Source organism: Calonectris borealis, chromosome 3 (assembly GCF_964195595.1).
Source record: "Calonectris borealis chromosome 3, bCalBor7.hap1.2, whole genome shotgun sequence".
NCBI classification, from domain to species: Eukaryota; Metazoa; Chordata; class Aves; order Procellariiformes; family Procellariidae; genus Calonectris; species Calonectris borealis.
Genome location: NC_134314.1, coordinates 17,802,562 through 17,824,570, shown reverse-complemented (window position 1 = coordinate 17,824,570; position 22,009 = coordinate 17,802,562). Strand labels below are relative to the sequence as shown.

At 36.7% G+C, this 22,009-nt stretch overlaps 1 protein-coding gene across 2 annotated transcripts in view; it reads right to left on the bottom strand.

Moving 5' to 3' along the window:
- Window positions 1-783: 783 nt before the first annotated feature.
- MBOAT2 (membrane bound glycerophospholipid O-acyltransferase 2) overlaps window positions 784-22,009 on the bottom strand; it is a 90,265-nt gene continuing 69,039 nt past the window's right edge. For both annotated transcript variants that reach the window (XM_075145101.1, XM_075145100.1), the window contains 8 exons: window positions 20,943-20,997; window positions 19,918-20,101; window positions 13,566-13,758; window positions 10,544-10,647; window positions 10,128-10,192; window positions 5,069-5,201; window positions 2,307-2,458; window positions 784-1,722 (listed from right to left, as the gene is read on the bottom strand). In XM_075145101.1, the coding sequence (XP_075001202.1) occupies window positions 1,500-1,722; window positions 2,307-2,458; window positions 5,069-5,201; window positions 10,128-10,192; window positions 10,544-10,647; window positions 13,566-13,758; window positions 19,918-20,101; window positions 20,943-20,997 (1,109 nt within the window). In that variant the 3' untranslated portion in view covers window positions 784-1,499. The remainder of the gene's footprint in view (window positions 1,723-2,306; window positions 2,459-5,068; window positions 5,202-10,127; window positions 10,193-10,543; window positions 10,648-13,565; window positions 13,759-19,917; window positions 20,102-20,942; window positions 20,998-22,009) is intronic.

Genomic DNA, 22,009 nt, shown 5'->3' with positions numbered 1-22,009 from the left:
AATATTATGACAAAATTTTTCTCATTCATTTGTAGGTTATTAATCACCAAGCTGCATTATTTTTCTCCAGTAGTATTTTGTGTCAGTTTTAAAGCTAAAAAAACCCATGTGGATAAACAGTTTGTGTTTACTTAAAAAAATTATAAGAAAATACAGAATATAAGCAATTAAAATGTAGCCCTTTAGTAGTACTCTAGCAGGGACCATCATCACAATAAATGGTCTGGAATAGATATAATCACTGCATTATTCCCTTGATACACTTCCATAATTCAGTCAGTCAGAAGGATTTCTTTCTTTCATTATGTTACCCACAAAACTGACGTGAATTTTGCATCTAAAATTCTAATTTAAAGAAAAAGCTTTTCCTCAAATTCATATATTTCTTTGGATAAAGTCCCATCAATTATCAAGCATACAGCAATTGGTTATGACAGTAATTTCATGTTTGACTACCCGTGCACTAGAGCTCAAGGTAATTTTGCTATTTTATACTGAAAGCATCATCAACTAACTACTGTATGCCTGAAAATTCAAAAGAACTTCAAGTATTAAAATCATTTTTTGTAAAACAGTTCTATTCTAGAGCAAGTATTTCTGGTATTTAAGGGTAAAAACGCACTTTCATTGAAATCCTGGTGCTTGCACATTGTCTTCTGTGTCCTATGGCTGCCTTTCCTTCTCTAGCTGCAAAGCAGTGGTTTTTTTTAATTGTTTTTAGGTACTTTAAAAGAAAACCTAGACTAGAGCTATCAAGCCCTGGAAAAGGTGAACCTTCTGGTGTTTTGTTGTTTTTTTTTTTTTCCCAATCCATTCAGAAGGGCTGTGTGTAATTATACTCTTTATCAAAGAAACCTAACTATAATTTGGCATCAGTAATGTTTACAGTTCCGTAATGTACTGTAATAGTTTGAAATACTTTAAGAAAACCCTCCAAATACTGAGATGCTTATTGCAATTCCCTTTTAAAGATTCAAAAGCCTTCTAATGACTTTGCATTTCCTATTTCTATCTTCTTTACAGCATATGATATTATATATTTGAAATATGCTTTCCACATAAAATCAAACTTGAAAATACCCACTTAGAAACAATATTTCAGTAAATAGAGGGTTTAAGGCAAGTCATTCATTTGGAAAAATTAATTTCCATTTGTTAATCCTAGATTGACACAATTTTATTCCACCCCATCAGTGCCTTGGGATACACAACGTACATTCAGCAAAGGGCACACATATGACCCTATGGACATACGTTGCAAGTCCTGAGTGCCCATTGAAATAATGGTAATATCTTCATATAAGGCGTGACCCACAGGGACATGGCATGGGAGGGGTTAATTTGTTTTGTTTCCAGTCTTGCTATTGTATGTGATTTTCCTAGGTAATGCATTCTTTTCTTACTAAACATCTTTGCAAACAAATACAAACCCCTTTAAAAGGTGCTAAAAATGGGTTTCTGAAAACATACAAAATATATTCATCATAGTATTTCCTCAATCACTGTTTTAATGCTTGATATCTGCAGGTTATTTCTTGTTTCTGACTGAAACTATTATTTGTTGTGGAATAACTGTTCTTTTGCAAAAGATTTTCTTCTTCTAGTTTTTTAGACCACACGGGCTCGATGCTTTCATGCTTTTTACTTCCTTTTTGAGTTCTTTTCAATGGAAATACCAACAACACCAGGATGCTGGCAATATGAAGACAGAAATAGCAGGAGCTAAAAAACAAACAAATAATAATTCAATAAAACTCTGACCACTCTTACAGGATGCTTACAGAATAAATTGTCAAAACCTACTTGCATACGGTACTTTGTACATAAGACATTTAAGTCATGAAGACATTAATATTTCCTTTTTAAGAAAAGTAATAAGGGGGAAATCAAAAATGAAGTCTTCCCCCACAGTACTTAGTGCTGTAACAGAGATGTAAAGTGAAGAGAAGTCTGCTTTCAATTATTTTTCACAAAAGTTACTTTTGGGAAATCATTATCTAGTCCCATTATAAAATAGTTCAAGTCCATATAGTAATCTCAAAGGTACCCCCTGGTTTTGTTTTTGGTTAGTTTTTTTCCCTGCCCCAGTAAAAATAAGTCTATTACAATAGGAAAATGAGATCACTTTATGGTTTCTCATACACAACACAAACTATGTTCGAGCACTAGAACACAAATACAGTTTGCTCAGCTAATGAATAAGTTTTATAATTATCACTAAAATAGCTTCAGAAATCTTATGCCACAGAAAATACTTCTATTGCAAGTTAAAGAAAACAAAAAGGAAACAGGTAGAGTACGCTTACCTGTAAAAGGTGAAAGAAGGTTTTACAGAGAGCAGTACAAATGGCACGACTGTGTAACTTATTGCTACTTGAGTTGCCATCCATGTTATAATATCATAACATAGTTTAACGGCAGGAGATTCAACAAAATAGTGTCTGATATTGTTTCTGATCTGAAAAGGCAGATAATAGTAAGTTAGCTTAGGAATAAACTTTGAGAGCTATCTTACTGTACAGAGTTTGTGGCACTTCCCCAAAATTCATAGGATGAATTTAAATGCTACAGTTTGGTCAGGTATCTTTGAACTATTCAAAATACCCATCAACTTCAACAGGAGTCAGTTCAAATTCCCTGCCTTTTAGGATAGTGCACTTCATCCAGCACAGGAATTTAAGTATTTATGAATTTAAGCAGAATTTAAGTAACTGAATCACTCCAATTTACTGGACTCACCTTACTGAGAGAACTCAACAACTTTTACCTGTGAACCTGGGCTTTTGCACCAGCCCCTGGCTGATAAATGTCAAAAGTTCACTGTGATAAGAGCCTGGAAAGGAGAAGGGAGCTATACCCATTGTAAAGAAAGTAAATTCTGTCAAACAAGGCCTATACCTACATCTTTGTGAGGAAAGAGGAGGAGCATCTGTTTTATTACTGTTAGTAACAATCTAAATCTGAAGTACTACTTTCCCCTAGCTATTCATCTTGTACCAACTTCCCCTAGCTGTTCATCTTGAGGGCGCTCACGAGCCATGTCCAGGACAACCAGGGGATCAGGCCCAGCCAGCACGGGTTCATGGAAGGCAGGTCCTGCTTGACCAACCTGATCTCCTTCTATGACCAGGTGACCCGCCTCGTGGATGAGGGAAAGGCTGTGGATGTGGTCTACCTGGACTTCAGTAAAGGCTTTGACACTGTCTCCCACAGCATTCTCCTAGAGAAGCTGGCGGCTCACAGCTTGGACAGGTGCACTCTTCGCTGGGTAAAAAACTGGCTGGACGGCCGAGCCCAGAGAGTTGTGGTCAACGGAGTTAAATCCAGTTGGCGGCCGGTCACGAGTGGTGTTCCCCAGGGCTCAGTACTGGGGCCGGTCCTGTTCAATATCTTTATCAACGATCTGGACGAGGGGATCGAGTGCTCCCTCAGTAAGTTTGCAGATGACACCAAGCTGGGCGGGAGTGTTGATCTGCTGGAGAGTAGGAAGGCTCTGCAGAGGGACCTGGACAGGCTGGATCGATGGGCCGAGGCCAACTGTATGAGGTTCAACAAGGCCAAGTGCCGGGTCCTGCACTTCGGCCCCAACAACCCCAGGCAACGCTACAGGCTTGGGGAAGAGTGGCTGGAAAGCTGCCCAGAGGAAAAGGACCTGGGGGTGCTGGTTGACAGCCGGCTGAACATGAGCCGGCAGTGTGCCCAGGTGGCCAAGAAGGCCAACGGCATCCTGGCCTGCATCAGAAATAGTGTGGCCAGCAGGAGCAGGGAGGTGATCATGCCCCTGTACTCGGCACTGGTGAGGCCGCACCTCGAATCCTGTGTTCAGTTTTGGGCCCCTCCCTACAAGAAGGACATGGAGGTGCTGGAGCGTGTCCAGAGAAGGGCAACGAAGCTGGTGAAGGGCCTGGAGCACAAGTCTTATGAGCAGCGGCTGAGGGAGCTGGGACTGTTTAGTCTGGAGAAGAGGAGGCTGAGGGGAGACCTCATCGCGCTCAACAACTACCTGAAAGGAGGCTGTAGCGAGGTGGGTGTTGGTCTCTTCTCCCAAGTAACAAGCGACAGGACGAGAGGAAATGGCCTCAAGTTGCGCCAAGGGAGGTTTAGATTGGACATTAGGAAAAACTTCTTTACAGAAAGAGTGGTCAGGCCTTGGAACAGGCTGCCCAGGGAAGTGGTGGAGTCACCATCCCTGGAGGTATTTAAAAGACGTGTAGATGTGGTGCTTAGGGACATGGTTTAGTGGGCATGGTGGTGTTGGGTTGACGGTTGGACTCGATGATCTTAGAGGTCTTTTCCAACCTTAATGATTCTGTGATTCTGTGATTGTAGCAACAAACAGCAGTCTGCTTCGTCTGCTTCATTTCTTATTCTCCTGGTTCTTTCAACAGAAAAGTGGTCTGTTATTCTGCTCTGAGCTGACAGCTATGGTTTTTTTTGTTCGTCTTTCCCCTTGAGTAAGTGATAAGCCTGCCTCTGTTCTTACTCAGCTTTCTCAAGCAGGACAGATTTCTTGGCAGATTTGCTGGTTCCATATGGTTCTGAATAGCAGCTGTAAAAGCTTGTTAATGTGACTGCACTACTGGCTGGCCAATTTTTAGTAGAAATAAGAGATGTTTATCTGCTGGTTGAGGGGGAGCATTCTTTAGTTACCATCTTTACAATACTAATGGAGAGAAATTAGGGAGGGGGACAGACTCAATAAATATATAGCACTGATCCCCCAAATTTTAAGCTACTGATAATCAGTGATAAAGTTTTTTCAAAATGATCTTAGATAACATCATCTTGTTTAGCATGGCATAATAATACATAAACAGTTAATACAGAGAAAGAGCTTCCACAAAAGATATTCTACAAAGATGTTATAGGCTGTGTACAGTCTTGCTTGTTTCTACTGACCAACCCCTCCTTATCAATAATCATTCCCACTGCTCTCATCACTAAAAAAATTTTAAAAAACTATCAGACAGTTTGTGTGTCAATGTAAATCGCATCTTTGGACTACAGAACATAATCAATTTTCTTTTACAGAACTAATTATTTAAGATGATACTTGGTTGGTACTTACAGCTCGTGCTGCTAGTGTCATTAGTACTCCTGTTAAAAATGTTAAATAATATCCTGGGTAAACCCCATGCCAAATGGCAGAGAGGATGAAGGTTTGGATCGTTGGGCTGAAGGTGGCTCGCTCATAGCACACTCTAGCAAGTCAAAGACAATTCAAGATAAATAACATGAGACATAGATCACCAACAATCTTCCCAGTTATCACTTATACTTTTAGCAGTTTCATCTGCATCATTTGCAATGCAATTGCAGTTTACTATTATTTAATAATGTTGCCACTATATTATGACTTACAGAAAATACTTAAAGCTATTCACAGCTCCTGATTTAACTCCTCAGTGCTAATCTACGCTCAGTGCCATCACATATGGTACTTATTTATAGTGAAGTGCTACACAAGCATCGAAAGACAGGTGTTGGTGTTAACAAGGGATCTTGAGCCATCCAAGAATGTGTTTGAAAAGCTACACTGGAAGGCACAGACTATCCCGCAAACTCTTGCGATGAGTCAGATATGTATTTTTCATAAAATGAAAGCAGCTTACAGGAGAAGGGAAAAAGTAACAACTACCTTCAATTTTGAGTAATAGAAGGACTACAGTTGAAAATGTGTCTGTGCATGGCAATTAGGTGAGCATGATGATGAAATTATCATTAATGACTCTAGGGATGTGAGAATATCAAGTAAGGAGAATGCTGAACTCTGCTATTTAAAAATTGAGACTCCGAGTTATTAGGCAAGGTCCTACAGTAAGGAATTCTAGAAGGAAGAAGGGAAATAGGAATCCAAAAAAAGTAGTTTCTAGAAGACAATGTTGAATGACACAATGACAAACCATCATGATGTGGAAGAATGATAGGAAACATGGTAAGGTCCTGATACGGCTTCATCAAAAGTTCTTTAATGTCTTTAATGATCTGAAAACCAAAAAGTAATAGGAAATATGGAAACAGATGCACACTAACATGAAGCAAAAATAAACAGCACAAGCATGTATGAACACAAATCTAAGGCTAACATACAGAAATGAGTTTTAACTAAAAAAGGCCATAGACACCAATATGTAAAAAGATTTTATAAACACATAGCAAGCAACAGAGAGAGAGAAGAGAATGCACGTCTATTATTCAAAGAGGAAGACAAGCTAATGATATAGAGGGCTAAAACATTCACTACTAATGTAACTACTTTACTACAACTTCCGTATATACAAAAGATTGCCGAGACCAAGGGATAAAGTCAGTGTTAAAGAGCAGAAGGTAAAAAGGCAGGATCTGAATAGGGAAAGATCAAAAATGTATTTTGCTAATTTAGTTTATTCCAGTCAAATAGTTTTATCTTATGAGGTCTTCAGTGCAGGATACCAGCAGAGCCCCCTCCCCTTGCCAAAGGGCTTCACTAACAATGCCCGTTAAGACGAGAACACGGGCCTAAGTAGGGTGCAGGTGCATGCATGCATAACACACAAAACTATCTGAGGACATTTGCCCCCAAGAGATCACCTTAAAGAGGAAAGTAACATTGGCCAGACTAAACAGTAACCAGGGAATTTCAAAGAGACTTTTGAAACAAAGAAGGTGTCAGCCTAGAAAGTAGAAAAGCACGAGGAAAATTTGTAACAAGTCAGGGAGACACCTTGCAGCAAAATACTAGTCGTCAAAACCTGGTTTGATACTTCCAGAAGTTGCCCCACCAGCCTCATGACCCGTCTCGGCCAAGACAGAGCATCCTCCCTGGTAGACACCGAGTAGCCTGCATCCAGCTAGGGGACTGTCATTGCAGTATGCAATACACAGGGAGCAATATCTCATCCTTATCAGCTGCATGCACGTGAACTAGTGGCGTGCTTTTCTAATTGGCATGTGAATCAGTGGGTTCACATAGAGCTGGAGCACCCACATCTCCCACAGGCAGTGCATACAAGCAGGGGGCCCACGCTTCCAGAAGGAGATGTTTTTTCGTAACCCACATGTCCTTGGGAGTGGAGGCGTGGTTTGCATGTAACCATGTGTGTGCATGTATGCTTTTTTAAACTCTCTGGGATTAGTTACAGAATACTGTTTAGAAATTTGTTTACTAAGCCACAACACTAAGCACTTACAAAACGTTATCTGTTCTAGTACTGGTATTAATTCTAAATGTGTATTTCACTGACTGGTGGTTAATTAAGTCTTGTTAATAAATTGATAAGTCTTTATTTGGTTTAAACTACTTTAACTAATCAGATTTTCCCCTGCAAAGCATTCAGGAGCTAACAAAACTACCTAAATTAACTAATCAAATTTCAGTTATATCAATGCAAGTCCGATAAGATATATACTAGAAACAAAAAAAATCATCAGGCTTCAATTTCAAAGAGTTAACAGTAAGGTTAAAAACTCCTCCATGGATTTGTCAATAATAAATTTGTTGAAATGCTTCACTTGACATTCCTAAAAGCAAACCAAGGAAATATGGTCATCACAACAGGCTGAGAAAAATCTGTTCAAATATGGGTGGTTCAGGTTATCTATGATTTGCTCAAGAAGTGGGAAGATGCATCAACTGTTCAGCAAGATACTCCCCTTGGTCTGGTTCTATGCTTTCATTACCAGTTTGGGTGGTAGACTGAGAAGTATTTTTTTCACCCTGCCTTCTCTTCCTTTTTTTTTGGGGGGGTGTGGAGGGGGTGTGTGTGGAGGGAAGGTAGGGAATGAAGGAGATTGGCATTGTTTTCCTAACAGATAGAGCACTAAATCCAAAATTATCTTGACAGACTTGAATGATGTTCTAAAATCAACAGGATGAAGTCCAAAGTCTAGAACACCTAAGAGGAAAAGTGGAAGATACAAAAGCAGTATCCATCCATTTAATATTACTGAAGAAGTGTAGCTGAGCATGAATATGAATCAACAGTATGAAACACTGAGTATCAGCTGAGCATGAATCAACACTAGATTGCTGCTGCAAAAAGAGACAGATGTAATACTGTGATGTATTAGCAAGAGTTATCTAAAGAAAAGAAAGGTAATTAATCCACTCAAAGCATTCCACTCTGCCTGTAACAAACCAGGGAAAGACCTTGGAGGTCTTAGCAGAAGTACTACATCCACTGTAAGAAAACAGGAAGTTTGGAAAGAAGCCAGAAGAAAGCAACAAGAACCACAGAGGTTTTGCAAACATGACCAAATACAAAAAGAATTAGATGTTTTCTTTGGAAAAAACAATCAATAGGCTGAGGGAGAACATAACAGCTTCCCCAGTCAGGAAACATTATCGTGATATATATTGTTGATATATGCTACTATGTAAATATCTATTTTAACTTGCATGCTTGTAACAATAATACTTTTGAACTGCTGTATTTTGTGATCTATTAAACTTCTTTATGATCTGTAGACAGTTAACTGTTTTTACAAAGGGTTTGTTTTTACACATAATCAGGGTTTAAGTTTGGTTCCCTTTTCAAGAGTATCAGAAAAGAAGAGAATGAATGCTCACATCTGATATTTCTGTACCTCATGTGAGATAAATACGTAAGATTTTAGATACTTCCATAAGTGGTAAACAGGTGAGGTATTAAAAGTGGATGTTTAATGTAATACATGAGTTTGTCCTCTATTCAAACATTGCAATTAACCGAAGTATCGGTAATATAATGTATGCTCTGGAGCAATATTTATACCTCATATATGATCATTAAAACAATCTCTTACTTGCAAGAAATCTTTAAGAAAACATCCACCCTTCTCCCTTTCACTGTGGCAGAATGAATATGTATTTAAACTACCCTCACAGATTCTTCTACAATTGTTCTTAAAAATTTAAGAGCAATTAATTGTTCTTAAATTGAACTTAATTGTTCTTAAAAATATTTATTAAAGGAGATGCTTTAATTTTTCTTCGCATCGTCTTTTAATGTCACCCTGAACAATTGCATTTTTTTCTTTCAATTCCTAACAGAAATGTACTCATCTCCATTAAAAGGAGTTTTAGTTTAACATCATTCAATTTAGGAGCTTTGAAAGTTTGTTGGAACACAACCTTCTCCTATTAAGTTTTAATACTGATAAACTTCTGTTCTCTAACTAAATTAAAATGCATTTTAAAATAGCTTATTTGCTTTATTAAATGATACATTTCAACACCTGCAAGCATGCAATTCTTCCTTACTGACTATTCTATTGCCTATTGAGCCAACTAGAATAATCTCATAAATTTCAATTTCTGTTTTTAATTGGGTTGGAAAAATATTTAGGGAAGAAATTATGGAAGAAAGAATACACTGTAAAGAAATTTGATGGAAGCAACATCCTGTTGCCAGAATAAGAATCCTAGAATAAGAGATAAAGTCCTCTGAATGATCCCAAGATGAGGGTCTCAGTTAAACTCACACCTATTCATAAAAGATCATCTATACAGAGATCTATACGTGGGAGAACGGAAACAACATCCGTGTACTACACTTCTTAACTTTCTAGTTACCACAAAGACGTAGTAAAAGCAGAGTGATTTAGTTCACTGGGCACTATACCTGTTTCCCAGACAAGGAAAAAAGCGCCTCTGAGGGATACTCATTTACAATTTTTTTTGATATTACATTGTAAGGTTTGATATTTGCCACGCACTCATTACGGAAGGAGTGCAGAAAGTTCTCTCACAGAATGTATGGGAGTTCCTGTACCATTGTGCGGCTAAAAAAAAAAAAAAAAAAAAAAAAAGAGCAGAGTTTCCACAGGCTAGCAGCCAAAGATGCACATTTTGCTACTGCTCTCAGCAACAGGCACGGCTTTGAATGCTAAGAGGGGAAAAAAAGAGACACCTCCACAGATTAATACTTTTAGGTTCCCTATGACCAGTGAAGAAAAACAGTTTCTATCATTACCTGAAAGTTTATACTAAGAAAGAAGTGCTAAATTCAGAGGCTTTAATTCAAGTATTACAAGAAGAATGTCCCATGCAGTTGCTAAACAACCTTATTGTTTTGTGGGGTTTAGCTTTAAATATTAAATTATTTTCAAGGACACATTCATCTAAAGAAACTTCATTGGAAAAAAGCTTTCCTTTAAGAAATAAATACCTTTTAAGCCAAAGAGCTGTTTGGATATTCCAGTTATCAAGAAACATCTTGAAACTTGTGGAAAACTGTAAAGTAAAAACAAACTAATTATTTCCGTAATTGTAAAATGTTACAAAACATTTCAGAATTCCGACATATAAATTATTTTTAAAAAACCCTACTTTGTGATGTGTTGAATAAGGTATTTACTCCACTACTTATAACCACAAAATATATAACCACACTACTTCCAAATATAGTAGAACATATTCAAAACAGACTCTATTTTCCATCCTTTCCTAAGGGTGTGAACACGTCATTTCTGACTTAGAACATACTCACTATCTTGAGGAACAAAATGAGTAGGAAAAGTTACTGAAATTACAAGCAACGACCTACATGGGCATGTATTTTATTTGAAAGAGCCATGAACAAACCTCTATTTGCTGGATTCTCAGATTTGATATTAGATCCCAACGTGTAACTCCATTTTTATCATAGCCTCTAAAACCAAACCCTGCTGCATTATTAATTGCATCTGCTGCAATGAAACAAAAAGAAACAAGTGAATTATAAACTGTCTATATTACAAATCGTGCATCACACAACATGTAGTTTGTTCAAAATATTTATCACATTTTAAAGGCTACCTATTTATTTTTTTTAAATACTGAAGATCACTGTATTAGACACTTGAACAAACAGAAAATAATCCAAGCAACACACTGGCTTTCAATTAAAAAACTATGTCCCCCTTCTCTCATACCACTTACTTAGACTTGCTTGAGCAATCTGACAGAAAAACAAGTTCAATGAGATGCATCAAGACTACGAAACAGTGGCTGGTTGTAATGATTTGAGATAGCAGCTCAACACTCAGACGCATGTCTTTGGTCTTCATTATGCAGCAACAGTGATGTTTAAAGCATAAAGATAAAATTGCACGATTCATTTCAAGCAGGTGCACATTCACAGCACCACACGGAGCAGTGCAAACTTCACAGAAGTAATTTACTGAGCAATGCAGAGTTTGCCACTAATGGCACAAGGCCACTGTTAACAACACTTCTGAATGCTAAGAGTTTACAATGCATGTCAAAGCCAAATAGTTCAAAGCAAACAATATTTTTCCCTAGAAGAAAAAGCTGCTACCGTCATCTGGACTATGTAAGAAAACATAAGGGATCTCAGTCTGAGTACCGCCTGTCACTTTCAGTCATCACCTTTGCCTCAGCTTTGTTAGCTCATACACTAAAATCTCCTCAGCTGTATTTCTCAGATTAGGATGGCCACTTACAAGGAAACGAGGTTTTTTCCAAATATTGCCCTCTGTTGAGCCATGCGCTTGGTTGCATGCACTCAAACATGGACACACATCCATAAGGCACGAACCCAACCATGTATTCACCTACGTGGGTAGATAAGTGACCTGGGGAGGACGCCAGCTCCTCTCCCAGTTCAGAGGAGTCCTGAGGAATTGGAAGCAAGGTAGGCAAAAGGCTCTGCAGAAGCAATACAGATCTAGTCCTCTAGTTACAGGACACGAGCCCGCTCTGTTAGCTCAGAATTCATCTACAGCACTGTAATTAGATTGTCAACTTTTAAATTACAGCTAGGAGGCAAGAGAAATTGCTCAGTTTGTATTACCATATTAAAAAGAATTTATTTTATACAATAGTGACATGTAAAAGAAATTAGTATCTCTCGCATTTTCCTTTGTTCTTAACAACTTTTTCAAGGTATTAATCCAGTGTATTTGGAAAGTAAAAGAAACAATTGACTCAAATAGTTCCTTTCCTGAAGTTCTGTTTCTCCAGTTGTCTAGCAGTCTGGAAGAGGGCTTTGTGACATTTGATTTAATACAGGGTAATTTATAATATTTTTATTTCCTCATCAATAACAATTTTAAAAAACATCTTTGAAAGCAACAAAGTTTGCTGCTATACATCTGATATCACTGATGTTGACTTCAAACATTAGACAATGATTTTATGCTCAATTAGAAACAGTTGAATACATGAACTCCATAACCTCTTGCTAGCTAGAGTACAAAGACTATGGCTAGAGTAAGTACTCATTTTATTAACTAGCATTTCAGTAAGTATTCATCTTAATTAATTTTATTAAGAGATTTTTGTTTTCTTAAGTGCAAAGAATAGCAATGTACAACTCATAACGTCCAGTAAAACTGTTAAGGCCCTCCTCACATTCTTACTCATACCATTAGATGTTTAGATGAGGTAGAGTGGAACGAAGAAGGTAAAAAAAGTTATTTAGCAAACTAAAAGTACAGAGTTGATATAGTTTATTTTCTTCAGTATTTTACCAAAGGAATGCTAGCTCTACACTGCTAGCAAGTGCATAAGGAGAAATCCATTTGAAGTATTACAGAGAAAAAAAAAAACAACAAAGATTACTCATTTTTCAGATGACTCCTACACTTTACAGATGATGATACTGGTGCGTAGAGCACAATTTCCAAAATTATTTCATTCCACAACAAGCCCCAGAATTACTACATCCAGATAAGCTGAAAGCACTTCATTCATTGATCAGGAATGAAACTAGCAGCTGTAAATGAGTCATGCTGCTCTGCTATACTAAGGCTTTCTTTATTGCATTGTTTCCCACAGATTCTCTCTCACAAGAATTATGAAACAAATATGTAAAACTGGAGAGGAGGAGGAAGCTGATGAAACCTGTTTTGTGAGCCACTTCCAAGATGTCATCTTACACAAATATAGCATTTTGCTGTTGCATGTGTTGTTTTTTTTCAAACAACGTCAAGTGAAAAGGAAAACGTTCTTTAAACTATATCATCTATTCAGTGTCTTAAATCAGTGACTATGGGTGTTATCCGGTCAATTAAAACTTTTAGTGAACAAAGACTAAAACTGAAGTGTCACCCATAAAATTCTGAAAATACTACTGCGAATGCCATCTACTATTAACAACACTATGATGTATCTGAATTTCAATATATTCATTTTTCCTTCATGCTTGAATAACATCAAGCAAATTACTGATAACTAACCACAGAAAGAGGCTTAGAATAATTTTTCAGATATGCCAAAATCAAGGTATCAAAAAAAAACACATATCAGGGATTGTACATCAGACTAGATTTACTACAATTTTTTAAAAAAAAAAAGTCATCTCTCATTAGAACACTGTCACTCTCCAAAAAACTTTGTTTCACTCCGATTTGTTCAGGAGACCATGATCTCATTTGCAACACTGTCACAACACTGTGCTTAGATTTATGGTAAGTTTTGATTCTCAAAAAGAGAGACACCATTCAATATACTTTGACAATACCTCAAAATACTGAAACGTAATAATGTTTTCCTAAGGCCTCAAGAGGGCACTGTCACTTTTTAATACATGTTTAGTGTGCAGCATCTCAAATGAAACTCAATACATACACTTTCTTTTATTTTTTTTAATATATGTACTTACCTAAAGTCCATGCAAAATAATACTTGGGTCTGGCAGCCATAAGAGACACGTATAGGTAGAAAAACCTTACAGGCCATGATGCTGTAGCTCTGAAGTTATCATCAATATTGTATTCCACAGGCAAAGTTTTTGTAATAGTCATGTGGAAGAGTAAGGACAGTCCACAGATTAAGAGTTTCTGTGCCACGGCTATCTGAAAAGTTTAAGATGGGAGACTTTGTAAGCTTCATTTTTTGTTAATCTTCTGGAAACAAAGGCAAGTTATAGTCTTCCTTCCATAAACAGATGTATATATATGTCAATTTTTCGGTAATATGTAACACCAACTTTAAAATTGTTGGTAACATTTTATAGAGGCTCAAAGAACATCGTTATCTTGATTAAATTGTGAGCGCCACTTTTGGCAAACACAATCCAATCTGACTACAGGGATCCTCTAAAAACCCTTTCAATAACGGGAACATCTTTTGCAACTCCAGTTTTTTCTTATTTCATTGTCAAATTACTGAAGCAAGTAAGTTGTTAAGACATCACAACACAAAGCATATAATCTAGGACAAGATGACTACAGTTATTGCAGAGATTCCAAAAACAATGGCAAAGCTTCAGTTCATTTTCGGTAATCTTTGCCATAATGCAGGTGTTCAATTGCTGCCCAACTCAATATATCAATCATCTGTTAGATTATTACAACATCTAAATTCTAAACCAAATAAAATACTGAAATAATTTATGAATTTACAGCCAAAATACCTCAGTTCTATATAGACTGTTGTCCCAACTGGAGTGACCAAGCTGTAAGGGGTCAAATAATATGCTCACAGACATGTAAAAATACGTTGTTCAGGTAGGACCTGGACTCAAATTTTCTCAAAATTCAGTTTTGCTATACCCACCACACTAAAGAGTATGTATTTTTTAGGAAAACATTTCTAAGGTTCTATTATAAAACAACAGAGCAATAATACATGACGTTGACTGCTCTGAGTAGCTAGTCTGAGCCACATCCCAAGGGCAGAAACCATGTCCTGTGCAAGTTCCTAAGGTAACACACTAACCAAGCACCTACAAAAGAGAGCTAGTTCATTTAAATGTAATTTTCAAGTTTTGATTGTAAGTAATCTCAATTTAAATTTAAACATTACAATTTTAATTTACATTAGAATTCTACAAACACTAAACTTGCAAGAAAACAATCAATCTAGCTATTTTTCTTTGAAGCATCAGAACAAAAAGGTAACTAGAATCCTTTTTCTGTCCATCCTGCTTCCATTATACCTGCTCAAACTTTTAAAGATAACATCCTGCTTCAATTAGAGTGCAGCTTCACATATTTAGTTCCAAAACAAAGAGTAATTCTGTTCCATGATACAGAATCTAGCATTAAGTGCCCAATTGAAAACACAGATTTCTGCAAGACACACAGTATCAAAGATTCACCCAGTCACACAGATGTAAGAGGTGCTACAACCCGATAAAAAATTAGACTTGGAAAAGCTGTAAAATGGTGAGGGTAACTCTGGATATAGCATATATTTCATGTGGCTCATCTCAGAAGATATTTCAGAGAGGATCAGAAAACCCAGCTAGTTAAACAAACCAGCTGGATAATTCAGGAGGCAACTACCCATTAACAGCTAAAGCTGGTGTTTAATTATTTGTTTCTACTTGCTTTCTAATAAACTTCATTTTAATATTTTACTCTACTACAAGAGTTCAAAGTAAAGGGCATTAACTTTCTAAAAGTGTTCCTTTGTTTTTCTAGTAGCTCTTAATCCATCTCTCTCTTTGCCAGAGCAGAGGGAAAGTTCAGTTGGCTTAACTCCTTCAGGAATTTAAATAGAAATGAATGTTCAGAAAATCAGTTATTATTATTACTAATGAATCTTTAATTTTGGCATGCAATATCTGATACATGCAGAAGTTAGATATTTGTAAATACCAAAAGGCATCACCCCAAAGTTCTGAAGACAGTTGCAAGGATTTAACTTCAAAGTCTAAGCCATAATTTAAAGCCATGTTCAATTTAAGCATGAGAAACGGCATTTATAGGTTGGTAACATTAACATGCAACTTAAAATACAAGCATAAACATAGAAAATAGGTTTTCCATCTGAAGATCTCTACATAGTCTCAAAATATGTTTTGACAACTTATAAGTAATGTTACCATTGTTTAAAGGCCTGCTTTTTGCTGTTGCCTATTAATCTGCCTATTCAACCCAAAATATGCTTAGTACCTCTTTGAAGGTTTTTAACTAAATCATGGAAGTGAAAGCCCTTCTTTTAAGGAAAACATCAGAGTTTCAATAAAATTTATCTTAAGATAAAATATAATTAACTCATACAGGGCTCTGCCATAAATTGTACTTTTAAAAAATAAACTCAATTTGTAGTTGTAGAAAAAATACTGTAGGAGGAAGTTGTTTTAATTTATTTATTAAGTATTTAAATGACGTATTTCTAGAATTTCTTTTAGCAGCAACATTTAGGTGTAGGGACAAGCATAATTACATCCAGAAACAGCATGACTTTTTTTTTTTAAAATTATACTACTTCACTCAATAATTATAAATCCCAGAACCCCAATCAAGCATGCTGATACCACTTACAGGGATCAGCATCAGGTACACTAGTGTCCTTAGCAAACAGTGATGGAGATAATCTCCTGCCTCTACAAAGACTCGGAGCTGCAGTTTCAAGACTGGTTTCAGCAGAGTTTCCGAAGGACAATCCAAGCAGGCTGCAACGCAAAGAAGCAGTCCTGCCCTGTCTCCTCACCTTGGCTGCAAGTTTTTGCTCTTTTCCTTCTCGTGAGTCACGGTAGAAAAGCAGATCAAGTGAAAATCTAGCCTTTGAGGGGTTTGCCTTTTTTTTTTTTTTAATGACAAATTAGTTTTAGACTGGATCAAATTATCTGAATCAGACCACGACACAGTGCAATGCATGTTAGCACTGCTACAATAAGCAAAGGACCCAGAACCCACAGCCAGGACCTACCATATTTAGCAAGAGTTTATACTTGGGTTGGCCTAAATAGATTATTAAACTACAGCCTGAGGCTTGTTTATAGCACTCCAGTTTTGAATACGTTTATACAGAAAAGAAGTCCTTACCTGACACCAAAATAATCTATAGTTCAATTACCTATAGAAATGCATTTGGTAAAACATTAATTCACTTCCTATTGCTTAGTTTAACTAGGTTATTGATACAAGCTTCTCTGCCAAGGCATAAATGGGTAATCACTGGATTGCACATTCACAGGAGAGTTGGTCAGCTTTTACAAGGATGAAGTAACTGATTTAAAAGTTTGAAGTTTAATTTCATTCACTCTTTAAAGTTTTCAACGTATCAAGTTGAAAAGTAACACCTGGTTATTGTGGAATAACTAAAAAACTGCACTTCCCCAAAACAACTGTTCTGTTAAGGAATTAAAAGAACTTAAGCTGCAGGATAACTCATCTCACATGAAGTAGAACATAAAATTTATTTTACAACAAAAAGGTAGAAAGGCTTGGCTCATTTAGGTTTGATGAACAAAAACTGAGCATACCTGTATAAAAATATCAAATATGGCCAACACTGGGAAGGTAAAAAGGTACTTCAGCTAAACGACAGTGCCAGGACAAAACCAAATATTCATTCATTAGATGGGAATATAATTAGGTTGAAAGCCAGATTCTTAATCGGAGAAAGGAGTTCAGGAACAGCTTTCTAACTGAAGCAATAAAGGTAAAACATTCACCGAGCTCAAGAATTTTATAAATATATTATTGTATAAACATGTATAATATATATAAGTATATACCAAAAAGTAGAAAAGCATCTTTTAACCTTTTATTTCAATGAACCTGTTATTCTTCTTGGTTGATAAATGATCAATAAGGAGCTCAATATAATATTGAACTATGTTAAAGCATATTATTTTGAGGAGGTTAGCACCTCAGGTAAAAATTACAGGTAATTAAGCAAGAACTTTATAACCTGTAGGAAGAGTCTGCATAATAAGCAAGAAAGCAGGTATCTGCTGACAGGAATCTCGTATTTTAAGGGTAGCCATAATAAAAAGAAACTTACAAAGACAGATATTAATTTCTGAGAGTTGACACCACTTTGAGCACCAACAATTGATAGCTTGCAAAAAGGCACAATAGGAGGGATATAAGAAATAAGTTTTAGTATGTTGACTTGATTCATCTAACATGCAATGAACACAGCAAAAATACTAAACCAAGTTAACATCATGCAGTCAACACACAGTATAGAGGAGGAGGCTGACGTGAACTACTTTGGTTATGTAATTACATTTAACAACAAATGAAACTTACTGTAACTCAGCTGAAGGATTTACTACATTAACATTTGCTGATCCCCATTACATTTCATTTTTTGAGTTACCTAACAATTTATTCTTCTTGAAACAATAATATGAGAATCAAGGAACAAATTTAAAGTATTAATATGAAGCTAAATGGTATGTAAACATTCTTCTAGAACAAGACAATGAATATTTTAATTGATGCAGCAAATGCAGTAAAATTATATCATCCATATTTCTCCAAAAGCACACAATACTCTCTGGTGTTATAAAATGCAGCCAGATTTCTCTAACACCAGTTGAGAGATGAAGTATCAACAGCATAGACAGCTTCTCTTTATTTTTATATCAAAAGCTAATGCAGCATAAATCCCAAAAAGTTCCAAGCATTTTAAGAGCAATTCATTTTAAGGAAAACTGCTTACCTGAAAGAAGAATTCATCATAGGTTTACATTTATTTCTATTGACTTTGTTCAGACTGCTAGCAAGATTATGTGGTAAAAAGGTAGGAGGTCCTACCAGGCAATCAGTAGATGCATGTCCAGAAGTACTGATACTAGCAGATTTAGTTATTTCCATTTATTTGCAATAATTTCACTACACTATTTTTCTGCAGAAATAGCATTTTAGTACATGAGACGCGATGCCTGTACTGAACCAACATGATGTTTAAAAACAAAAGAAGTGTCTGCCACTTTGTCAATACAACACATCAGTGCAGACTACAGACCATGAGGTGCCAATCTATGCAAGGAAGTCTCTTGTGTCTTTTTCCCTTCCCGAATACTTGCTCCACAGCACACTTCTATGAGCTTAGGTACTTTGTCAACATGTGGAGAGGTTTAAAATGTTATCATCCTCCAGCCACTAGTTTACATTCCTGTGGTGCAAGTTACTACGGCCACACAAGATGGGTAGAATGGAACGTGCAAAGAGTCCTCATCCACATTCAAAGAATGGAAGCGGCTGGAGATGACACAACCAATTGGGAAGCACCCCTTGTTAGCCCAGCTGTGGGGACGGTAACCTCCAGATGGTAGGACATGACAAGCAGCTACATGTGGGAATGCCTTCATCTGCTCCAGCAACAGTTGGTGGTCCACAAGATAAGCAGAAAACAGGTAACTGGCGCTGGAATTAGCGAAAGCCATTTATCTGAAGTGTTCTGCTTGACTCCATGATAATTCTGCTTTTTATGTGTGGTAATAATTATCTTAAGCACACACAAATTTATAAGTCTGATACACTCCTATTTAAGAGAAAATGAAAAAAGGGAAAAGATAATATTCAGTAATATTATTAAACTAATTGGATTAAATTTTAAAAGTAACAAACATCGGGAGCTTTTGATTTTAATTCAGGCCATACAATATCTCTTGTAAGGTATGATCAACTAGACTTTATTCTGTATGTATTTGGTCTCTTTTCCAGTAATGGAACAAAGAAAAAAGAAATATGTTGTATGGATTAATAGCCATAGTGTTATGGCTAGTATATCTTTTACTACACCTTGAGATCAAAGTCCATCTTTAATACCTCTCTACGTGAATGAAAGCAAGAAAAATGAAACTATTTCTATGAGTGTTTTTCAACTTGTTACATATGAATGTTTCCTACTCGCTGCAAGAAGACATTAAAAACAGTAGAATTTGAGAACTGGAACTTTTAAGTCTCATCAGCTTTCAAATGACAAAATGTGCACTTCGTCCTTACCAGGACTTTTTTATGCACAGTATATGCTTTGAAGGAAACATGCATGAACTGTTTTAATTTAAAGATGGTTTTTTACCATATAAGCTTGTTAGGAAGCTCCAATTTAATCTGCTTTTATCCACAAGATCCAGACTGGAAACCATGGAGAAAACCTGCCTTAAAAAAATAAGTATTTAACTTTTTGAACAGGGAACTATACTGTTGATGAATGAACTCCAGATACAGCTCAGAAGTTATGCCTGTAAATGAACAGTGCAAACCAAGCTTTTCATGCAATGATTACGTAAGCATCGGCACTGCAAGAGTCATACATCTTACATTTGGAGAAGGATCCGTTTGTTCATATTTTGAATCTTCCTTCCCATTTGCTTCAGACTGTTGCAGTTGGTATGATCTGCCTTCAATGAAAGTAATATAGTCTTTGTAAGAGCATAACGGGCCTGCCAGGATACCCATGAAATTACAGTTGTAACTTAAATACTCCAGTAGACTTGGCATGCGTCTGTAATTCAAAGACAAGCAACTCGTGAGATGGAATGTGTAGTTCTACAGAATTTCCACAGTAGGAGAAGTCATACTCCATGTTATTGCTTACTCTAACTGAGTAAAAAACACTAAAGTAGAAAAACAGTTGGCATGTCTTTTGTAATCACAGCTTAAAACATTCTACACATAGTAATTCTTTCCAATATGTACTGAGCGTTTTCAGACAGATCTCCTGAATTGTGGTGACTCTCTCCTTGCCCAGTAGAGGTGTTTGACTGAAGCTGAGCCTGGGGATGGGGAAGGAAGGGTGTTTCCCTAAGTGTTTGTTCAACTGTTTATGTTTTCTTTTTTTTCCTCAATAACTGAATCAGTAAACAAAGGTTTGTGTTAACTGGCAATTATTTTAATTAAGGAAAATGCCTCAAGTCAAGACTGTTTGCCCAGGACAACATACTATTTTCAAGACTCCTGAATAAAGAAAGGAGAAAAGGTAAGTTAAATACTGAAAAACAGGATTAAACAAGCATGTTCCTTAAGCAACTACTTTATATGTGTACTAAATGTTAACTAGTCTCCTGTCTGATATGGCATTAATTTGCATAGACTGCATAGAACTTATGTTTTTCTTAAATAAGCATAAAACCTACTTCCAGTGATATTTTCTATGAGAAACTATGAGAATAGTTGTATGAATTAAGCTACAAATATAAAAAGCATGGATCTGTCTTCCGTGAGTTTGTAAACTCTCTATCTTGAATGTGAACTGCAGCAATTCCACAGAGCATTAATAAAGCACACAAAACACCGGCTTCTTCCCACACCCAAAACTAAACTCTAAGAGATGTCCGAAAGCCTACCTTACAGCCAAGCACCTCTGTGATGGAGTCAAATCTTCATTTTTCCGAAACATTCCTAGGGAAGAGGAAAGGAAAAAGGAAAACTAAAGAAAAGCCAAACCCCCACACATTAATTAGCAGTTTCTTTATTCAGTAGAGCAAGCCTCATGCTGCAATGTAATTTCTTAAGTCCTCAAGTCATTTCAGAGGTATTATGTCATGTGGCATTTTTGCTGGAGTTGGATCAAACAATTCTTACTCTTGACAAAATTACAAACTCTCGTATCCTCAGTTATATCCGACAGTGCCTAAACCTGAAATCACATGGATTTCAGGAAAGCATTAAGAAGGCTTGTAATAAGTGTTGACAAATACAATTCCCCTACATTGGTTAAGATTTCAAAGTCTGCAGGTTTTAAAACCCGTTATTCCCAGTCCTGGAAATTGGACAAACCCCAAACCCCTTTCAACATTGCAGTAACCCACGGACATTACACTAGTCATTGCACTTTTGATGCATAGTATGAACACAGTCCAAGAAAGATTTAAGCAATTAAAAACTTAAGCCAGACCTCAAGAGCACCTTCATGCTGCAAGTAAAGATTGTAAACAAGGTCCAATGAAGCAGGCACAACAGTAAAGGATACTCTAGTCTTTTCCATGAGCACTAAGGAGAAGCCCTAACCCCTGCTAACAGAAGGGGGCAGGCCAAATCTAAGTTCAGCAGCAAGACTGAATTTACCGTCTTGCCATTCGTGGCACTTTCTGAAATGCTGCTGGCCTACCCCTGAAAAATAGGCTTCAAAATTTGTACTCCCATAAAAGAGAAAAGTAAAAAAATATGAGCTTCAACACTTTAAATTATTATAAAGTACACTAATTCAGGGGCATAGAAGAAGCAGAGCTCCTTCCTTCCGACAGCCCTGGTTTATACCAGCCAGCGCTGCTTGCCAAAACGACTGCTTCAGTTCCTTCTGCAACCTCTCCACTGGTTCAGACATTAGCGCACGCATCCATTCCCTGCTATTCACATTTGCAAGTTTTCTTTGCCATCGCAAGCACTAAAAAATTTATTTTTATGAGCATAG